The sequence below is a fragment of the Mobula hypostoma genome, chromosome 21 (assembly GCF_963921235.1).
Source record: "Mobula hypostoma chromosome 21, sMobHyp1.1, whole genome shotgun sequence".
Taxonomy (NCBI): domain Eukaryota; kingdom Metazoa; phylum Chordata; class Chondrichthyes; order Myliobatiformes; family Myliobatidae; genus Mobula; species Mobula hypostoma.
In genome coordinates, this window is record NC_086117.1 from 27,425,828 (window position 1) to 27,443,280 (window position 17,453).

At 45.7% G+C, this 17,453-nt stretch overlaps 1 protein-coding gene across 1 annotated transcript; it reads right to left on the reverse strand.

Annotated features, from left to right (window-relative positions):
• Positions 1-3,266: 3,266 nt before the first annotated feature.
• Positions 3,267-11,402, reverse strand: dnlz (DNL-type zinc finger). Its single transcript, XM_063073143.1, has 3 exons — positions 11,138-11,402; positions 9,573-9,712; positions 3,267-4,302 (listed from the first exon to the last, which is right to left on the reverse strand). Exons 1-3 carry the CDS (start codon positions 11,351-11,353, stop codon positions 4,137-4,139), a joined length of 522 nt encoding a protein of 173 aa, XP_062929213.1. The 5' UTR covers positions 11,354-11,402; the 3' UTR covers positions 3,267-4,136.
• Positions 11,403-17,453: the final 6,051 nt, after the last annotated feature.

The window sequence follows — 17,453 nt, forward strand, 5'->3', positions numbered from 1 at the left end:
ATTAGCAATATGTCTTAGCAAGGCTAGGGTGTTGATTACACATGCTGATATAAAACAACAGGAGAAAATACTGAAAGTGAAGACTCTGGACCAGAATAAAATTGTTAGTAGGGGGTAAAATGAAGGCTTGGGGTGTTCTTTCAGGTGAACCTCTCTGTGTATCTGTGGAGGATATTAGGGACAATCTGGTCCCTTAAGTTGTTTTGGCAAAGAGATTACAGGCCTGGGGGTGGGGGGGAAATGTGATAGCTAATCTGCTCTGTTGAGTTTTTCTGGTGAAGTGCTGCTGTGAAAAAATCTATTTCGGCTGTATCAGTTATTCAGTCAGAAAGTATGACCCTCCTCCGTTGCGGTGTTTTAAGTGCCAACGAGTGGGACACGTTGCTGCTTCTTGCAGGCGGAAATGTGGAAGAGAACGTGAATATGGGAATTGTGAAGTTGGCGTTGGGGCAAGATGCGGTGCTCACAGTGCTGCTTATTTAAGATGCCCTGTTTTACAAAAGGCTTTGGAAATTCAGAAGGTGAGGTTAGCACATAACATTTCCTACGCTGAAGCTGTGAGATTTGATTCCTCTACATCTGTAGGGTGTTGGGTTAAGACAGGCACTTACAAGGTTTCAGATGGGGGAAGATCATGAAGTGAGGTTCTATAGGTGGGGAGTGGGGGAGGTGAAGTATCTAGTGAGGTATTGATTAAAAGATAGATTTTCTTGCATTTCTGTGTGCTGTGGTTAATGGAACACTACTGGTAGGAAAGAAGTCTGATAAACTCAGGATAGTGGTGGGTAGAGCGTCAAAGTATTTGGGTTAGTGGGAATTACTCCTGAACAGGTAAATGAATTGCTTAGGAGGGAAGATTTGGGGAATGACAGTAAAGGGAATGGACTGATGGTGAACAGTGATTGTACACAAAGTGCTACACAGTGATCTTCTCTGTTAAACTTACAGTTCTTCATTGGAATGCGAGAAGTCTGTTCACCAACAGACGGGGACTTAAAGAGTATGTCTTAGGTTTTGGTATTCCCTTGAGTGGTACTTGTGTGCAAGAATCAATCACAATTATCGTTTGAGATTCTGGGTTATGAGCTGAGGGAGGAGGCTGTGCCACCTTTGTGCAGGACGGTTTGTTGTACAGAAGCTTGTCTTCTCCAGAAAATACCGAATGTGTAATTATTGAATGGTTGTATTTACAGGGTGGGAATTGTGAACTTTTATAATCCAGGTCAGGAACTGTCTGTGGAAGGATTGGGAAAAATGGCAGGAAAATATTCTGGTAAAATTATTTTTTGTGGTGACTTTAATGCAGAGTGATTTGCAGGGCAGTAAGATTACAGTGCCAGTGAAACAGTAGTAGAGGAATTTTCGGAAGAATATAATTTAATTTGTTTAAATGATGGAAGAAAGACAAGGATGGATATTGCTAAAGGTGGGGGCTCTTGTCTGGACTTGACTCTTATCCCTGCTCCACTTGCAGTTGTGATGTAATGACTGATGGTATGGGGAATGATCATTTCCCAGCCCTGTGTACTGTAGGGATGAAAGTTCACTGTCAGAATTTGGATTCTGGTACTAAATGGTGTTTTAGGAGGGCAAACTGGGAAAAATTTCTGTTGAGTGGAGAAACCATTTTATCAATTATCTCCAGGAGACACCATTGTCACCCAGTTCGGATAGGGCCCAAGTGCAGAGTGAGAGACACTGACGCGGGTCAATAGTTCACAGACATAAATGCAAACAGTGTTAAAGGGAAAATAAAACAATAAACACTAGGCCAAACAGGGCCATCAACTAAAACTCTCAAATGGAAAATATAACCTATACTGTGGCTGAAAAGAACAACTAGGAATAAAACGAGTACCACTAGTCTTCAGAGTCAGTTGACTCGACAGTCTAATTTCTCAGGGAAGACAGAATGCAGGCACCAAAGCGTTTCTGTGTCCAAGTGTCAACAAATACTACGACGGAATGAACGGAGTTAAATACTATCACAACAAAATAATAATTAGCTGACATGTGCATATTCACGAGTGCAACTGCCAAATCTGCGGTTGCATCAGCCATAGAAGGAGACTATCGGAGTATAATTTCTAGTTCGTGTGGGGCAGTCCATCAGGCCATTCCTCTGGTGTCTCAGAGAGCTGGTAAGAAATGTGTTCCTTGGTGGACACAAGAATGTACTAATTCTATCAGAGACTGGAGATGGGCTTTTTGCATTTTGAAATGTAGATTAACGCAAGAAGCCTTGAAGAACTTTCAGAAGAAAACAGATGGCAAGGAGAGTTATTAGGAATGCTAAGAGAGCAGCTCAACAATTGGGAGGGAAACTGGTCTGACGGTGCTGTGGAGAATCTAAAGAAAATAAATGGTGTCACAGGTTACATCCAGATTCCAGTGTTAGTGCAGAATAGAAACTTGGCTACAACGGTCATAGAAAAGGAAAACATGTTCGCAAAGACATATGGACTAGTCAATTTAGGGGATAATATATTCAAATTCAAATGCAGAAAAACTAGTAACACTTGGCCATCATAAACTATAATGCTCTCAAATTCGTACGGCTGCAATGGTGAAAGTGCAAATAAAGTATTAGAATACCAGAATTAAATGCTCAGAATCAGGTTTAGTATCACTGGCATATGTCGCGAAATCTGTTGTTTTGCAGCACCGTTAAATTGCAGTACATAATTTTAAAAAGCCATCAATTACAAAAAGAAATATATACTAAAACTTAAAGTAAGTAGTGCAAAAGAGAGCAAATGAAAAACAGTGAGGTAGTGTTCATGGGTTCATTGTCCATCTGATAGCAGATGGGAAGAAACTATTCCTGAAATGTTGAGTGTGTCTCTGCAGGTGTGTGTGTTCTCCCCTCTGACAGCAGCAATGAGAAGAGGGCATGTCCTGGGTGATGACGGTCCTTAATGGTGGATGCCACCTTCTTCAGATGAATACTTTATACGTTATTGTCGCCGAACGATTGATACTAGAACGTACAATCATTTCAGCGATATTTGATTCTGTGCTTCCCGCTCCCTGGATTACAAATATTAAATACTAAAAATATTAAAAAGATTTTCCTCATATGGGTTAAAATTCCAATATCGAAATCCAAGTATGTATCAAAGTGGAACTGTGGGTAGGTACAATCCTTGACAATGGATCCTAAAGAAGATATTTATCCCACAGATTAATACTGGTTGGAAACTATCTATCTAGCTCAGAACTTACCAGAGGAATAAATGAATGACAAAATTAAGTTGTATTTGATGTTGTTTTATTATAACTCTACAAAGTAATACAGGTCCTGTAGTAACAAAGTCTGTCCTTTTACCTAAAACTGACTAGAATGACAAAATCCACCAGGAACAAAGATTTACAAACATTATTTACAATCAGCCTGAAAAATAATTGCTTCACTTAGCTAGAAGGATTACTTTGTCCACGCTGCAACCTCTCAATCTTTTATGTTCATTTTAAAGAAACTTGGAAACAGTTGCACCATTCTATCCTGAATTTGTCCATTTTTTTCTCTTTGAATGGCTTCTGTAGAATGATTTCAGACGATTACTCACCGAGCTAACCTGCTATCCATTATCTTTCTATGAATGAGGTGCCTATGTTCTGAAGAAAGGATTCTACACAATTACAAAAATATATCTTCATAGTTCTTCTGAGGCATCTCTGAAGTCTACTGGCTACCAGCTTTTATCAATCAATTTGCAGATGTGAATGCATTTGGCAGGGTCCATCCCTAACTCACCCCAAACAAGCTGTTAGATGGCCAAGCTGGTAGGCCTGTGTAATGTTGCTGCTTTGACTCCAGGATGATGACATAAGGACAGAATATTTTCAATTACGATGCTGTGTGGAGGTGGACTTTCAACTGGTATTTTCATGGACCTGATTACCCGTGTCCTTTTTTGGACCAGAGAAGGTGTTGAATCATTTGCCAATTTCTTTACTGTATCCTGTAGATCATACAATCTGCAGCCTTTACGTGCCATCTGCAATTTCTTAAGCTTGTTAGTGTATAATTTGTGAACTTTCCCCTCAAGTTCAGCCAAACTCTTATAAAATGGCAACTGCAAGGTCCCGAGTGCTATTCTCCTTCAGCAAAACGTTGCACTTTGGCAACAGTATCAGGATTTCAGTTGCTCTCCAGAGCTCGTTGTGTCCTTAGAAACATCTCCTTCAGCTGGATCTCCAGGTTTATCATTCACTACTTCTGTCAGGATTTCCAGAGAGCCATCACCAACCACACGCTGAACCTTTTCTCCTCTCGCAGCCAGTATTTCTTCAATATTCCTGATGGCATCAATCAGAGGGAAATTTGTTCAAAATGGTGCCTATTAATACATTTAATAATAATATGTGCCAAGATAACCTTGAGTGGGGCTAGAAGGTGAAAGATAATTGGGCCACATTGAGTTTGGATTGCTTTAAAGTTATACTTCAATTTTATATTTATCAATTGAATAGTAAACTGAAACAGAACAAGATTTTATTTTGCATTTCAGACAAAGAAACTGGGTTATACAAAACTGTCACTGCCTCCAGGGTGTAATTAATAGGTGATTTGTTTCCAGTACTTGTCAGCAAGGACATAGAGAAACTAAGAGTAAATCATCGATAGATGCCTTGCGTTGGACAACAAGACCCTGCAGAGGATAGTAAAAACTGCTGAGAGGATCATGGAACCTTCCTCCCCCCAATTTGTGACAGTTACCAGGAGCACTGCAGACGAAGGGTCCAAGACATTGTTGAGGATCTCACCACCCATCGCACAATCTCTCTGACCTGCTACCGTTAGGAGGAGGTATAGGATCAGCAGGACGAGGACTGACAGACTGGACGGCAACTTCTTCCCCCAGGCTGTGAGACTAATGAACACCCTGCCACCGGTGAGGTCATATCACTGTTTACTGTTACCTGTGCAGTGCACTTCACATGTACAAACCCCATTTCCAGAAAAGTTGAGATGTTTTCCAAAATGCAATAAAAACAAAAATCTGTGATACGTTAATTTACGTGATCCTTTATTTAACTGAAAAAGTACAAAGAAAAGATTTTCAATAGTTTTACTGACCAACTTAATTGTATTTTGTAAACATACACAAATTTAGAATTTGATAGCTACAACACACTCAACAAAAGTTGGGACAGAGGCATGTTTACCATTGTGTTACATCACCTTTCCTTTTAATAACACTTTTTAATCGTTTTGGAACTGAGGATACTAATTGTAGTAGATTTGCAACTGGAAATTTTGTCCATTCTTGCTTGATATAAGACTTCAGCTGCTCAACAGTCCATGGTCTCCGTTGTCTGATTCTCCTCTTCATGATACGCCATACATTTTCAATAGGAGATAGATCTGGACTGGCAGCAGGCCAGTCAAGCACAACGCACTCTGTGTCTACAAAGCCACGCTGTTGTAGCCCGTGCAGAATGTGGTCTGGCATTGTCCTACTGAAATAAGCATGGACGTCCCGGGAAGAGACGTCGCCTTGATGGCAACATCTGTCTCTCTAAGATCCTGATATACGCCTCAGAGTCAATGGTACCTTCACATACATGCAACTCACCCATGCCGTGGGCACTGATGCACCCCCATACCATCACAGATTCTGGCTTTTGCAGCTTTCGCTGATAACAATCTGGATGGTCGTTTTCATCTTTGGCACGGAGAACTCGACGCCCGTTTTTTCCAAAAACTAGCTGAAATGTGGACTCATCTGACCACAGCACACGGTTCCACAGTCTTTCGGTCCATCTGAGATGAGCTCGGGTCCAGAGAACTCGCCAACGATTCTGCATAGAGTTGATATATGGCTTCCTCCTTGCGTAATCCAGGTTCAAGTTGCATTTCTGGATGCAGCGACGGACTGTGTTGAGTGACAATGGTTTTCCAAAGTACTCCCAATCTTGCGTTGAGAAATGTTCCTTTTGAACTGACTAACAATTCTCTCACGAATTTTGGCACAAAGGGGTGAGCCACGACCCATCCTTGCTTGCAAAGACTGAGCCTTTGATGGACGCTACTTTTATACCCAGTCATGATACCTCACCTGCTACCAATTAACCTGCTTAATGTGGAGTCTTCCAAACTGGTGTTACTTGAATATTCTGTGCACTTTTCAATCTTATTTTAACTCTGTCCCAACTTTTGTTGAGTGTGTTGCAGCCATCAAATTCTAAATTTGTGTATATTTTAAAAAATACACTTAAGTTGGTCAGTAAACTATTGAAAATCTTTTCTTTGCACTTTTGTCAGTTAAATAAAGGTTCACGTGAATTAACATATCACAGACTTTTGTTTTTATTGCATTTTGGAAAATATCCCAACTTTTCTGGAAATGGGGTTTGTATTTTGAATGATATTTTATTAACTTATTTGTGGTAATATTGTATTTTAAGTACCATACATAATATGTATTTTATGGGTGCACTGTGGTCTGGAGGAACTTTGTTTCATTTGGTTGTATACTGTATATGTACAGTCAGATGAAAATAAACTTCAACTTGAAGCAGTCCAGGAGTAAATTTCTGCCTCCAGTAATGGTGAGCTCCTCAGGGGCTCAAGTGTTTGTAGATAGTGATAACTGTATTTTAATTTGAAACTGTAAATAGTGTTATGAAGTTGTGCGTGTGTGGGATCCATCCCCCCATTGTGAGTCAGTGTGTGTGTGGGACCTGTCCCCCCAGTGAAGGTCAGTGTGTGTGGGACCCGTCCCCAGCGAGGGTCAATGTGTGTGTGACCCCTCCCCCAGTGAGGGTCAGTGTGTGTGGGACGCCTCCCCCTAGTGAGGGTCAGTGTGTGTGTGGGATCCGTCCCCAGCGAGGGTCAGTGTGTGTGGGACCCGTCCCCCCAGTGAGGGTCAGTGTGTGTGGGACCCCTCCCCCCAGTGAGGGTCAGTGTGTGGGTGGGACCCGTCCCCAGCGAGGGTCAGTGTGTGTGGGGGACCGGTCTCCCCAGTGAGGGTCAGTGTGTGTGTGTGTGTGGGACCCGTCTCCCAGTGAGGGTCAGTGTGTGGGGGACCCGTCTCCCAGTGAGGGTCAGTGTTTGTGGGACCCGTCTCCCAGTGAGGGTCAGTGTGTGTGTGACCCCACCCCCAGTGAGGGTCAGTGTGTGTGGGACGCCTCCCCCTAGTGAGGGTCAGTGTGTGTGTGGGACCCGTCCCCAGCGAGGGTCAGTGTGTGTGGGACCCCTCCCCCCAGTGAGGGTCAGTGTGTGTGGGACCCCTCCCCCCAGTGAGGGTCAGTGTGTGTGTGGGACCCGTCCCCAGCGAGGGTCAGTGTGTGTGGGACCCCTCCCCTAGTGAGGGTCAGTGTGTGTGGGGGACCGGTCTCCCCAGTGAGGGTCAGTGTGTGTGTGTGTGTGGGACCCGTCTCCCAGTGAGGGTCAGTGTGTGTGGGACCCGTCTCCCCAGTGAGGGTCAGTGTGTGTGTGTGGGACCCGTCTCCCCAGTGAGGGTCAGTGTGTGTGTGTGGGACCCGTCTCCCAGTGAGGGTCAGTGTGTGGGGGACCCGTCTCCCAGTGAGGGTCAGTGTGTGGGGGACCCGTCTCCCAGTGAGGGTCAGTGTGTGTGGGGGACCCGTCTCCCCAGTGAGGGTCAGTGTGTGTGGGACCCGTCTCCCCAGTGAGGGTCAGTGTGTGTGTGTGGGACCCGTCTCCCCAGTGAGGGTCAGTGTGTGTGTGTGGGACCCGTCTCCCAGTGAGGGTCAGTGTGTGGGGGACCCGTCTCCCAGTGAGGGTCAGTGTTTGTGGGACCCGTCTCCCAGTGAGGGTCAGTGTGTGTGGGGGACCCGTCTCCCCAGTGAGGGTCAGTGTGTGTGGGACCCGTCCCCCAAGTGAAGGTCAGTGTGTGTGGGGGACCCGTCTCCCCAGTGAGGGTCAGTGTGTGTGGGGGACCCGTCCCCCCAGTGAGGGTCAGTGTGTGTAGGACCCGTCCCCCCAGTGAGGGTCAGTGTGTGTGTGGGACCCGTCCCCCCAGTGAGGGTCAGTGTGTGTGGGGGACCGGTCTCCCCAGTGAGGGTCAGTGTGTGTGTGTGTGTGGGACCCGTCTCCCAGTGAGGGTCAGTGTGTGGGGGACCCGTCTCCCAGTGAGGGTCAGTGTTTGTGGGACCCGTCTCCCAGTGAGGGTCAGTGTGTGTGTGACCCCACCCCCAGTGAGGGTCAGTGTGTGTGGGACGCCTCCCCCTAGTGAGGGTCAGTGTGTGTGTGGGACCCGTCCCCAGCGAGGGTCAGTGTGTGTGGGACCCCTCCCCCCAGTGAGGGTCAGTGTGTGTGGGACCCCTCCCCCCAGTGAGGGTCAGTGTGTGTGTGGGACCCGTCCCCAGCGAGGGTCAGTGTGTGTGGGACCCCTCCCCTAGTGAGGGTCAGTGTGTGTGGGGGACCGGTCTCCCCAGTGAGGGTCAGTGTGTGTGTGTGTGTGGGACCCGTCTCCCAGTGAGGGTCAGTGTGTGTGGGACCCGTCTCCCCAGTGAGGGTCAGTGTGTGTGTGTGGGACCCGTCTCCCCAGTGAGGGTCAGTGTGTGTGTGTGGGACCCGTCTCCCAGTGAGGGTCAGTGTGTGGGGGACCCGTCTCCCAGTGAGGGTCAGTGTGTGGGGGACCCGTCTCCCAGTGAGGGTCAGTGTGTGTGGGGGACCCGTCTCCCCAGTGAGGGTCAGTGTGTGTGGGGGACCCGTCTCCCCAGTGAGGGTCAGTGTGTGTGGGACCCGTCTCCCCAGTGAGGGTCAGTGTGTGTGTGTGGGACCCGTCTCCCCAGTGAGGGTCAGTGTGTGTGTGTGGGACCCGTCTCCCAGTGAGGGTCAGTGTGTGGGGGACCCGTCTCCCAGTGAGGGTCAGTGTTTGTGGGACCCGTCTCCCAGTGAGGGTCAGTGTGTGTGGGGGACCCGTCTCCCCAGTGAGGGTCAGTGTGTGTGGGACCCGTCCCCCAAGTGAAGGTCAGTGTGTGTGGGGGACCCGTCTCCCCAGTGAGGGTCAGTGTGTGTGGGGGACCCGTCCCCCCAGTGAGGGTCAGTGTGTGTAGGACCCGTCCCCCCAGTGAGGGTCAGTGTGTGTGTGGGACCCGTCCCCCCAGTGAAGGTCAGTGTGTGTGGGGGACCCATCTCCCCAGTGAGGGTCGGTGTGAGGGACAGCTCACTCATCTTTGGTCCCCACAGACACTCAGCTCTCAGTTGTGACTCCAAGTAGCTCGAAGCTGTTGCATGTGATAGGGGCCTCATACCCCAGGGGGAAAGGGACATGCCCATCCTCGCGTGCAGAGTCAACTCTGGCAGATTGGGTGGATGAGATCAACGGTCAGGAAGGTGGCTCTGCAATGCCCCGTGGACAGCGAGTGACATGATGAGGAACAGAAGTAAATGTGGTCATCTGCTACAACCGAGGAAGGTGCTTGTTTGCATCACTGGACCTGGATTTCTAAGACAAAGTGGAACTGCCCTAGTGCAACAGCTTTTCCACTTTACAACTCCCGCGCACATGTTTCCTGTCATCGGACATGACGGACGCTCACATTGCTGAAATTTTAAGTAGAATTCCACTAGTTAAATTAAATTAATCAGGACTTACTTTTTCCCTTCGAGGTCTGAAAACCATCCCAAATTGTCAGCTATGATATGATGATTGCTACACCCCGGGCACTTCACAATAACCACTCCATTGTGATAAGCAAGTTTGGAAATCCGCTTGGCAGATCTTTCATTACACACCTGAAAGAATATAAAATACTCATCAGCGTTGTATGAAAGGTCAGGTCCTTTTTCTATTTGACCTTAACCTGCCTCCCCACCTCAAACCCCTAAATTTGTTTCTGAGCCAGCACTGGATAATGAACAGAGGTGAGTGACTCTGGTCTCCGAATACCAAAGGTTAAAGAGCAACTTCCCTGTATCTTTGTTCCCGACATAAGTAATGCCGTATTCTCATATACCTCACAACATACAGTCTTTGAGGGTAGTACAAGGGTATAGACAGGTGAGTGGCTCCCTCAGTTCCTATGGTGTTGTTTGTGTGGGGTTTGTGTGTTTGCTTTGTGACTGGGGTTCCTCCCACATCCTATAGAAATATACAGATTAAAAAATCTAGTCCTTTCCCGGCGTGTATGACGAATAAACTCTTCTCAGGCTCCCAGCCAGGTACAGGAATCGATTATAACCGACGTTTCAATGACAACCATTGCCATCTCCATCAGAGACGATGCCCGGGTATGTCTAGTCCGAAGGTATTGTTACCCCCACCGTCCTTGTTAAAATAGAGGAAAAGAACTTTAACAAAGGCAAAGGTCCCACTCAAATTGGAATTCACTTGTAAACCAGGTGGGAGAGTGGAAACCTGATTGGATGAGGACTAACCAATCAGGAGGGATGGACAATGGGGTATCAATACCACCAGGCCAGACATCATCCTCATGAAGACGGCAGAGGTTTTCATCGAAACGTCAGTTATAACTGACAGTTGTACCCGGCTGGAAGCCCAAGAAGAGTTTATTCATCATATACAGGTTGTCAGATAACTTACCACCAGTTGCCCCTCATGTAGCTGAGTAGTGGAATCTGGGATGGGGGGGTAAGGGGGTGATGTTGATAGGAGCACTAATTATTTGTTTTTATTGTAACGTATAGTAACTTGTTATGTATTGCACTGATGGCACAACATGACAAATTTCACAACATATATAATCCTGATTCTGGGGTTATGAATAGCACAACATGGGTGCTTGGTGATGGAGACGCAGTGGGTTCAGTGGATGTGCTGTGTCTCATCCATTCTCTCTCTCTCCATTTATGTCTAATTTAAATTTCCCGTGTTGTCTGAACCTAACCGCCTTGATATGCTGCTGCAAGTTTTTCCTATTGTACCTGTACCTCACACATTTGTGTACATGACAGTAACCTCTATCTGACCCGACCCGACCTGACCTGACCCTCCTGCAAGTGGTATGTGGAAACCCTTACAGCATGAAATCAAGCCCTTTGACCCATGCGTCTCCCTAGGCTATAGGGAGAACGTGCACGACCCTGGGTTGAGATCGAACCCTCCTTGCTGTACCCCCACTATACTCTGAACAGTCATTGCAAGTGTCCCGGAGGCTCCGGAATGCAGATGCGGAGGGGCAGAGCCGTCCTCCCGCTCACCTTGCAGGTGTAGACCAGCTGATAGTGGGTGGCAGCGGCCTGGCTCGCACCGACGGCAGACCGCCTGTTCCGGCCGCTCCAGAGGCTTCTGCCGTGGGGTAGAGGCCGACCGCCGGCAAGGAGTATCCGGCGCGGACACCTGGAGGCCGCAGCAATCAGCCGGGAGGTCACCGCTCCCCCTAAACGAGTAAAAGCGAGATGGAGACCCTGAGCCATCACTCCCACCGCGGCTGCAGCGCAGTTACTATGGAAACTCCAGCACACGTGTCCCGACCGGAAATACGTCACTGCCGCTTTCTCCGGGACCCTCGGGAGCCACTTGTCCTGTCACGTGACACTGGCTGGTTGGTGCTGAGAGTTTCAGAAGCTGAGAAAAGTAGGGAAATCTCCCTCCGTTAAAAGTTAAACGAATACTTAAGATAACTGGTACCAGTTTAACATTATTGAAAGTATTTACATTTTAAACACAAGAGATTCTGCAGACCCTGGAAATCCAGAGCACAACTACTGGTGGAACGCAGTAGGTCAGCCTGCAATTTTAACAGTTGAGGACATTCCAGGCCAGACCCTTCACCAGGACGCTTCATTTCTTTACATTTGTCTGCATTAAATTGGAATTATTATGTGACTGGCTATTGGTTTTATGATAAACCGGTTGCTATGTTCAAAAATGACAGATCAACTCTTTTTCCACAGATGGTGACTGAGCGGCTGTGTGCTTCCAGAACGTTCTAGTTATAGAAATAATACTATTTTCTGTACTGCCGTCTCTGCAAAACCCATCTGCTCACAGAGCTATTATGTGGACCCAAAAAGCATTTGACTGTTTGCAAAATAAAATAGTGAAGATCTATATGTTGACTGTAATAGGCAGACACTAACATTTGCAATTTAATGCAGGCAAGTGTAAATAAATACGAGGTCAAAGATAGGTAGAGGGGATAGTGAAACTCGTTGCTTGGGAAGGAAGTTTACAGATAGAATTTATATATACGATACTTCAAACGTGACAAGTTGAAATGCAATTGAATGATTACAAATAATTATGACCTTAAATAATATTTAGGGCCTTCATTAGAGGATTGATTTCATTATTGAGTATTGCACCTTCAGAAGGACAGCTTGACTTCACACATTGTTGTTGGATTATGAATAAGATTATAAGGAGCAGAAACAAATTTAGGATATTTGGCCCTTTGTACATGCTTCTGTATTCAACAAAGCCATAGCCAAATCTTTCACTTTTTAAATCTTTTTATTAATTTTCCAAAGTTATAAACAGAATAACAATGTTGATACAGAGAGACTGGAATAATCTGGATGTGGCCTTCTATATGTTGGCGAGACCCGACGCAGACTGGGAGATCGTTTTGCTGAACACCCACACTCTGTCCGCCAGAGAAAGCAGGATCTCCCAGTGGCCACACGTTTTAATTCCACATCCCATTCCCATTCTGATATGTCTATCCACGGCCACCTCTACTGTAAAGATGAAGCCACACTCAGGTTGGAGGAACAACACCTTATATTCCGTCTGGGTAGCCTCCAACCTGATGGCATGAACATTGACTTCTCAAACTTCTGCTAATGCCCCAACTCCCCGTCGAACCCCATGCGTTATTTATTTATATACACATTTTTTTTTCTCTCTCTCTCTCCCTCTCCTTTTTCTCCCTCTGTCCCTCTCACTATACCCCTTGCCCATCCTCTGGGTCCCCCCCCCGTTTTCTTTCTCCCTGGGCCTCCTGTCCCATGATCCTCTCATATCCCCTTTGCCAATCACCTGTCCAGCTCTTGGCTCCATCCCTCCCCCTCCTGTCTTCTCCTATCATTTTGGATCTTCCCCCACCCCTCCCAATTTCAAATCTCTTACTAGCTCTTCCTTCAGTTAGTCCTGACGAAAGGTCTCAGCCTGAAACGTCGACTGTACCTCTTCCTAGAGATGCTGCCTGGCCTGCTGCGTTCACCGGCAACTTTTATGTGTGTTGCTGGAATAATCTTATTGTTAATAAGCATATACAAAAAAGATTTCAAATAATACAAGTATAATAGACTTCCAAACTCATGATGTAATTAATCATAGAGAAAAAAGAAATAAAAAGAAAAAAATACAAAGAAAACCCCCAAAAAGAAACAAAAAAAGAACTAAATACTAAACCCAAAAAAGCAAACGGAACAAAACAAGGCTAGACCATTATCTTAAATCGAACACGTTCAATGATGTTGTCAACTCTGCTCCTCTATTCATATATTTTAAGTTAATAAGAAGGATTCGGAAAGGTCAAATTACATCATATGAAAATGTTGAATAAATGGTTTCCAAGTCTCTTCAAATTTAACCGAAGGATCAAAAATGTCACTTCTAATTTTTCCTAAATTTAAACATGATATAGTTTGGGAAAACCATGCTAAATCTTTCACTTCTTTTATTTTTGTTTATTTATTTACTGAGAATCGTTTCAGAATAGCCTCTTGCAGCCACGCCACCCAGCAATCCCCCATTTAATCCTAGCCTAATTGCGGCGCAATTTACAACGACTAATTAACCTATCAATCGGTTTATGTCCTTGGATTGTGGGAGGAAACTGAAGAAAACCCACGGGGAGAACATATAGGCAGCAGTGGGAATTGAACCCATGTCGCTGGTACTGTAAACTGGTGTGCTAACCACTATGCTACTGTACAACTTCTCTGCAGTATTTCATATCCTTAATAGCCAAAAATCAATTGAACTCTGAAGAATCTTTGTGATTGAACCTCCACAATCCCATTGGATATATCTACTTCCCACTGGGTAAGACATTTCTTTTCATCTCTTTAACCCCTATGAAGACTGTGACCCATGGTCCTAGACACATCAACCATCCTCTGCATCAACCCTGTCAAACCTACGAAGAATTTTGCATGTTTCAATGAGATTATATTTCATTTGTATAAATTCTAGAGAATATAAACCCAGACTGCCTAATCTCTCCTCAAACGACAAATCTGCCACCCGGGAATGAATCTAGTAAACCATTACTGTTTTCCCCATTAGCCTTCCTTAAATAGAGAGGCCTATCTTGCAGGAATGCTCTTACCAGTGCACTATAAAGTTGGGGTAAGATTTCAAATCCTCTTGAAATTAAGCACAATACCACATAACTTTATAATTGTTTGCTTCACCTGCATGTTAACTCTCAGTGTCAATTGTACAAGAAACATTTAGACGTTCCTCTACACCCAAAGTCCCCCCCAGCTTCTCCCTCCCGCACGTAAGCAGCAGTGAGCAATGACTCCCCCTCCCCCCACCAGAAATAAACACGCATCGGTACCATCGCCGAGCCCAAGCGTGTGCTGAGCAATAGCAAAGATACAGACCAAAGTTACCCCAATGGCTTCACATTTCATCCGATATTCGACAAACCACAGGTTCTCTCTCTCCCTGGCAAGGGGGAGGGAGGTGTCTCCCATTTTCACAGTGAGCGGGATGTTATTTGCACATTATATTCCATGTGCAATTTCATTGCCATTTTATTAAGTCTGTTTGTATACCTTGAAGCCTCTTTGTATCCTCCTTACAACCTACACTGACACCTAATAGAACATTACCACCCTTTGGCCAATGATGTTGTTCCAGCCTTTTAACCTTCTTTGAGATCAATCTAACTCTTCCCTCCCATATTGCCCTCCATTTTTTTCTTAATCCTTGTGCCTGTGTAAGAGTAACCATCTCTTGTAAGTGTATGGGGTGTCAGGGAGGGTTAGCACCTCTGGTGGGGGAACATGTCGCGTCCTTTTCAAGGCAGTTAGTCCACCTTTGGTCCCCACCTGGCACTCAGCTCTCACCTGTGGCTCCCTGTAGCTGTTTGCATGCGACAGCGGCCACACCCCGGGCAACGGCTCCGACAAGCCGGCTAAACCAGGTGAGGGTAGCCGACGGGTCTCAAACCCTCGGTGAGATAGGGAGGTGTCTATCCCAGCATGTGAAGACAGACTCCGGCGGATTGAGCGGACGAGACCAATGGAATGTCCAACGGTTAAGAAGGCGGTCTCTGCAAGCGTCGTGGAACGTGTAGAGCAGGAGAAGACACAGAAGACGTCCTGGTCATCCACTGCGCCTAGTCCCATCTCCAGCCGTCTAGACTCTGGGTCCAGACCACTGGATCCAGATGGGAATTGGGAAGAGAGAGTGAGGCTGACACTGCGCAACTCTCCCTCACTTAAATCCAAATCACGCGCTAGTCTCGACACCATCATAATGGTGTCGAGGTCCTCATCGACGTCAATGATGGACGAACAAGAGAACCATCAAGAAAACTGGTTATGCAGTACTGTGCAAAAGTCTTGGGCATATATATTTAGGGCCTCAGTTGGAGGGTTGATTTCAATATTGGGTACAGCACTTTCAGAAGGATAGCTTGACTCTACACATATTGTGTTGTTGGATTATGAATAAGATTATAAGAAACATAAGCAAACTTAGGCTATTAGGCCCTTTGTACATCCTTCTGTATTCAACAAAACCATCACCCGATCTCCCTTCCCCTTGTACCAGCCATGATTCCCCTCTCCCTGTCTCCTTCCCACCCTCAGTCCACAATAGAGACCCATATCAGAATCAGGTTTATCACCACTTTCATATTTCATGTTTTTTTTGTGGCAGAAGTACAGTGCAATGCATAAAATTATTGCAATACTGTTTGGATTCCTGGATGTTAGGAAGTTTAGGCAAAAAAAAAGCAGGTGTTTCATTTCATCAGAAAGTTCAGATGAGAAGGGGAGTGGTTGATGGAGGTGGATGATCTCTTGAAAATGCTGAGTCTTTCCTCCTGCCATCAGATTTCTGAACATTGCATTAAATCATAAACAGTATTTCATTATTCCTTTTACTTTGCACAGTTTACAGTACTGTGTAAAAGCCTTAGACAGCGGAGATTTTTATATGGTTTCAGAGGGTATGGCCTCCACAGGGCCCTGATCTCAACATCATCGAGACTGTCTGGGATCACCTGGAGAGACAGAAGCAAGCGAGACAGCCAGAGTCTGCAGAAGAACTGTGACAAGTTCTCCAAGATGCTTGGAACAACCTACCAGCTGATTTTCATATAAAACTGCATGACAGTGTACCTAAGAGAATTGATGCGGTTTTAAGGGCAAAAGATGGTCACACCTTTGATTTGATTTAGTTTTTTCTAACTGTATTGTATTTTTTGATATTTAGAAACTGTCGATTTCATTATTTTGAAAGCATCTTTACAGATTTTTTGCTGAAGACTTTTTCACAGGACTGCATTTATTCCGTAATTCACAGTATTTTAAATTATTTGCACTAATCTGCTGCCACGAAGCAACACATTTGATATATAAGTGGGTGATAATAAACCCGATTCTGATTGTGGAAGATGGGGAAGGGGGGGATGTGCATGTGGCAGAATTTTGCTGAAGTTGGTGGAAATTAAGAAGGCTGATTTGTTGAATGTGGAGTGGAAGGACAGGATCTTGGGAACTATCTGTGGGAGGAGAGAGGGTTAGAGCAGACATAGGGGAAAGAAATGAGACAGTCAAGGTCACTTTCAACTATAGATAGATACTTTATTGATAAAGAAAATTACACTGTCACAGTAGCATTACAAGTGCACAGATATACAAATATTAGAAGAGAAATATGAAAGAATAAAAATTACCTCAAACGGTCTAACAGGAGGGGAGTCATCATGTCCCCAGCTATAGGTTGACTCATAATAGAGCCTAATGGCTGAGGGTAAGAATGAGCTCATATAGCGCTCTTTGGATCAGCACAGTTGTCTTAGTCTATCACTAAAAGTGCTCCTCTGTTCAGCCAAGGTGGCATGCAGAGAGTGAGAAACATTGTCCAAAATTGCGAGTATTTTCCTTAGGGTCCTTTGTTCAGTGTCAGCCTCCAGTGTGTCCAGTTTGACTCCTATAACACAGCCAGCCTTTCTAATCAGTTTATTGAGCCTGTTGGCATCACCTGTGTTGATGCCATTGCCCCAGCACACCACCACATAGAAGATTGTACTGGGGCCAACAGACTGGTAGAACATGTGAAGGGGAGGCCTGCGTACTCCAGAGGGCCTCGGTCTCCTCAGGAGGTAGAGGCGACTCTGGCCCTCTTGTACACAGCCACTATGGTGTAGATAGAAGCTAGAATTAAGGAAAGCAATGAAGTCAGATGTACCTGTGTGAAAAGAACTTGCAAATGAAGCAGATATAATGGGGGTGGGGGTGGTGAACTGGGAGAATGGAGAACCTGTAGCACTGGCCAGGGGTATAGCTGAGAGTGCCCTGGGAGTCCGTGACTTGCAATGGCTAA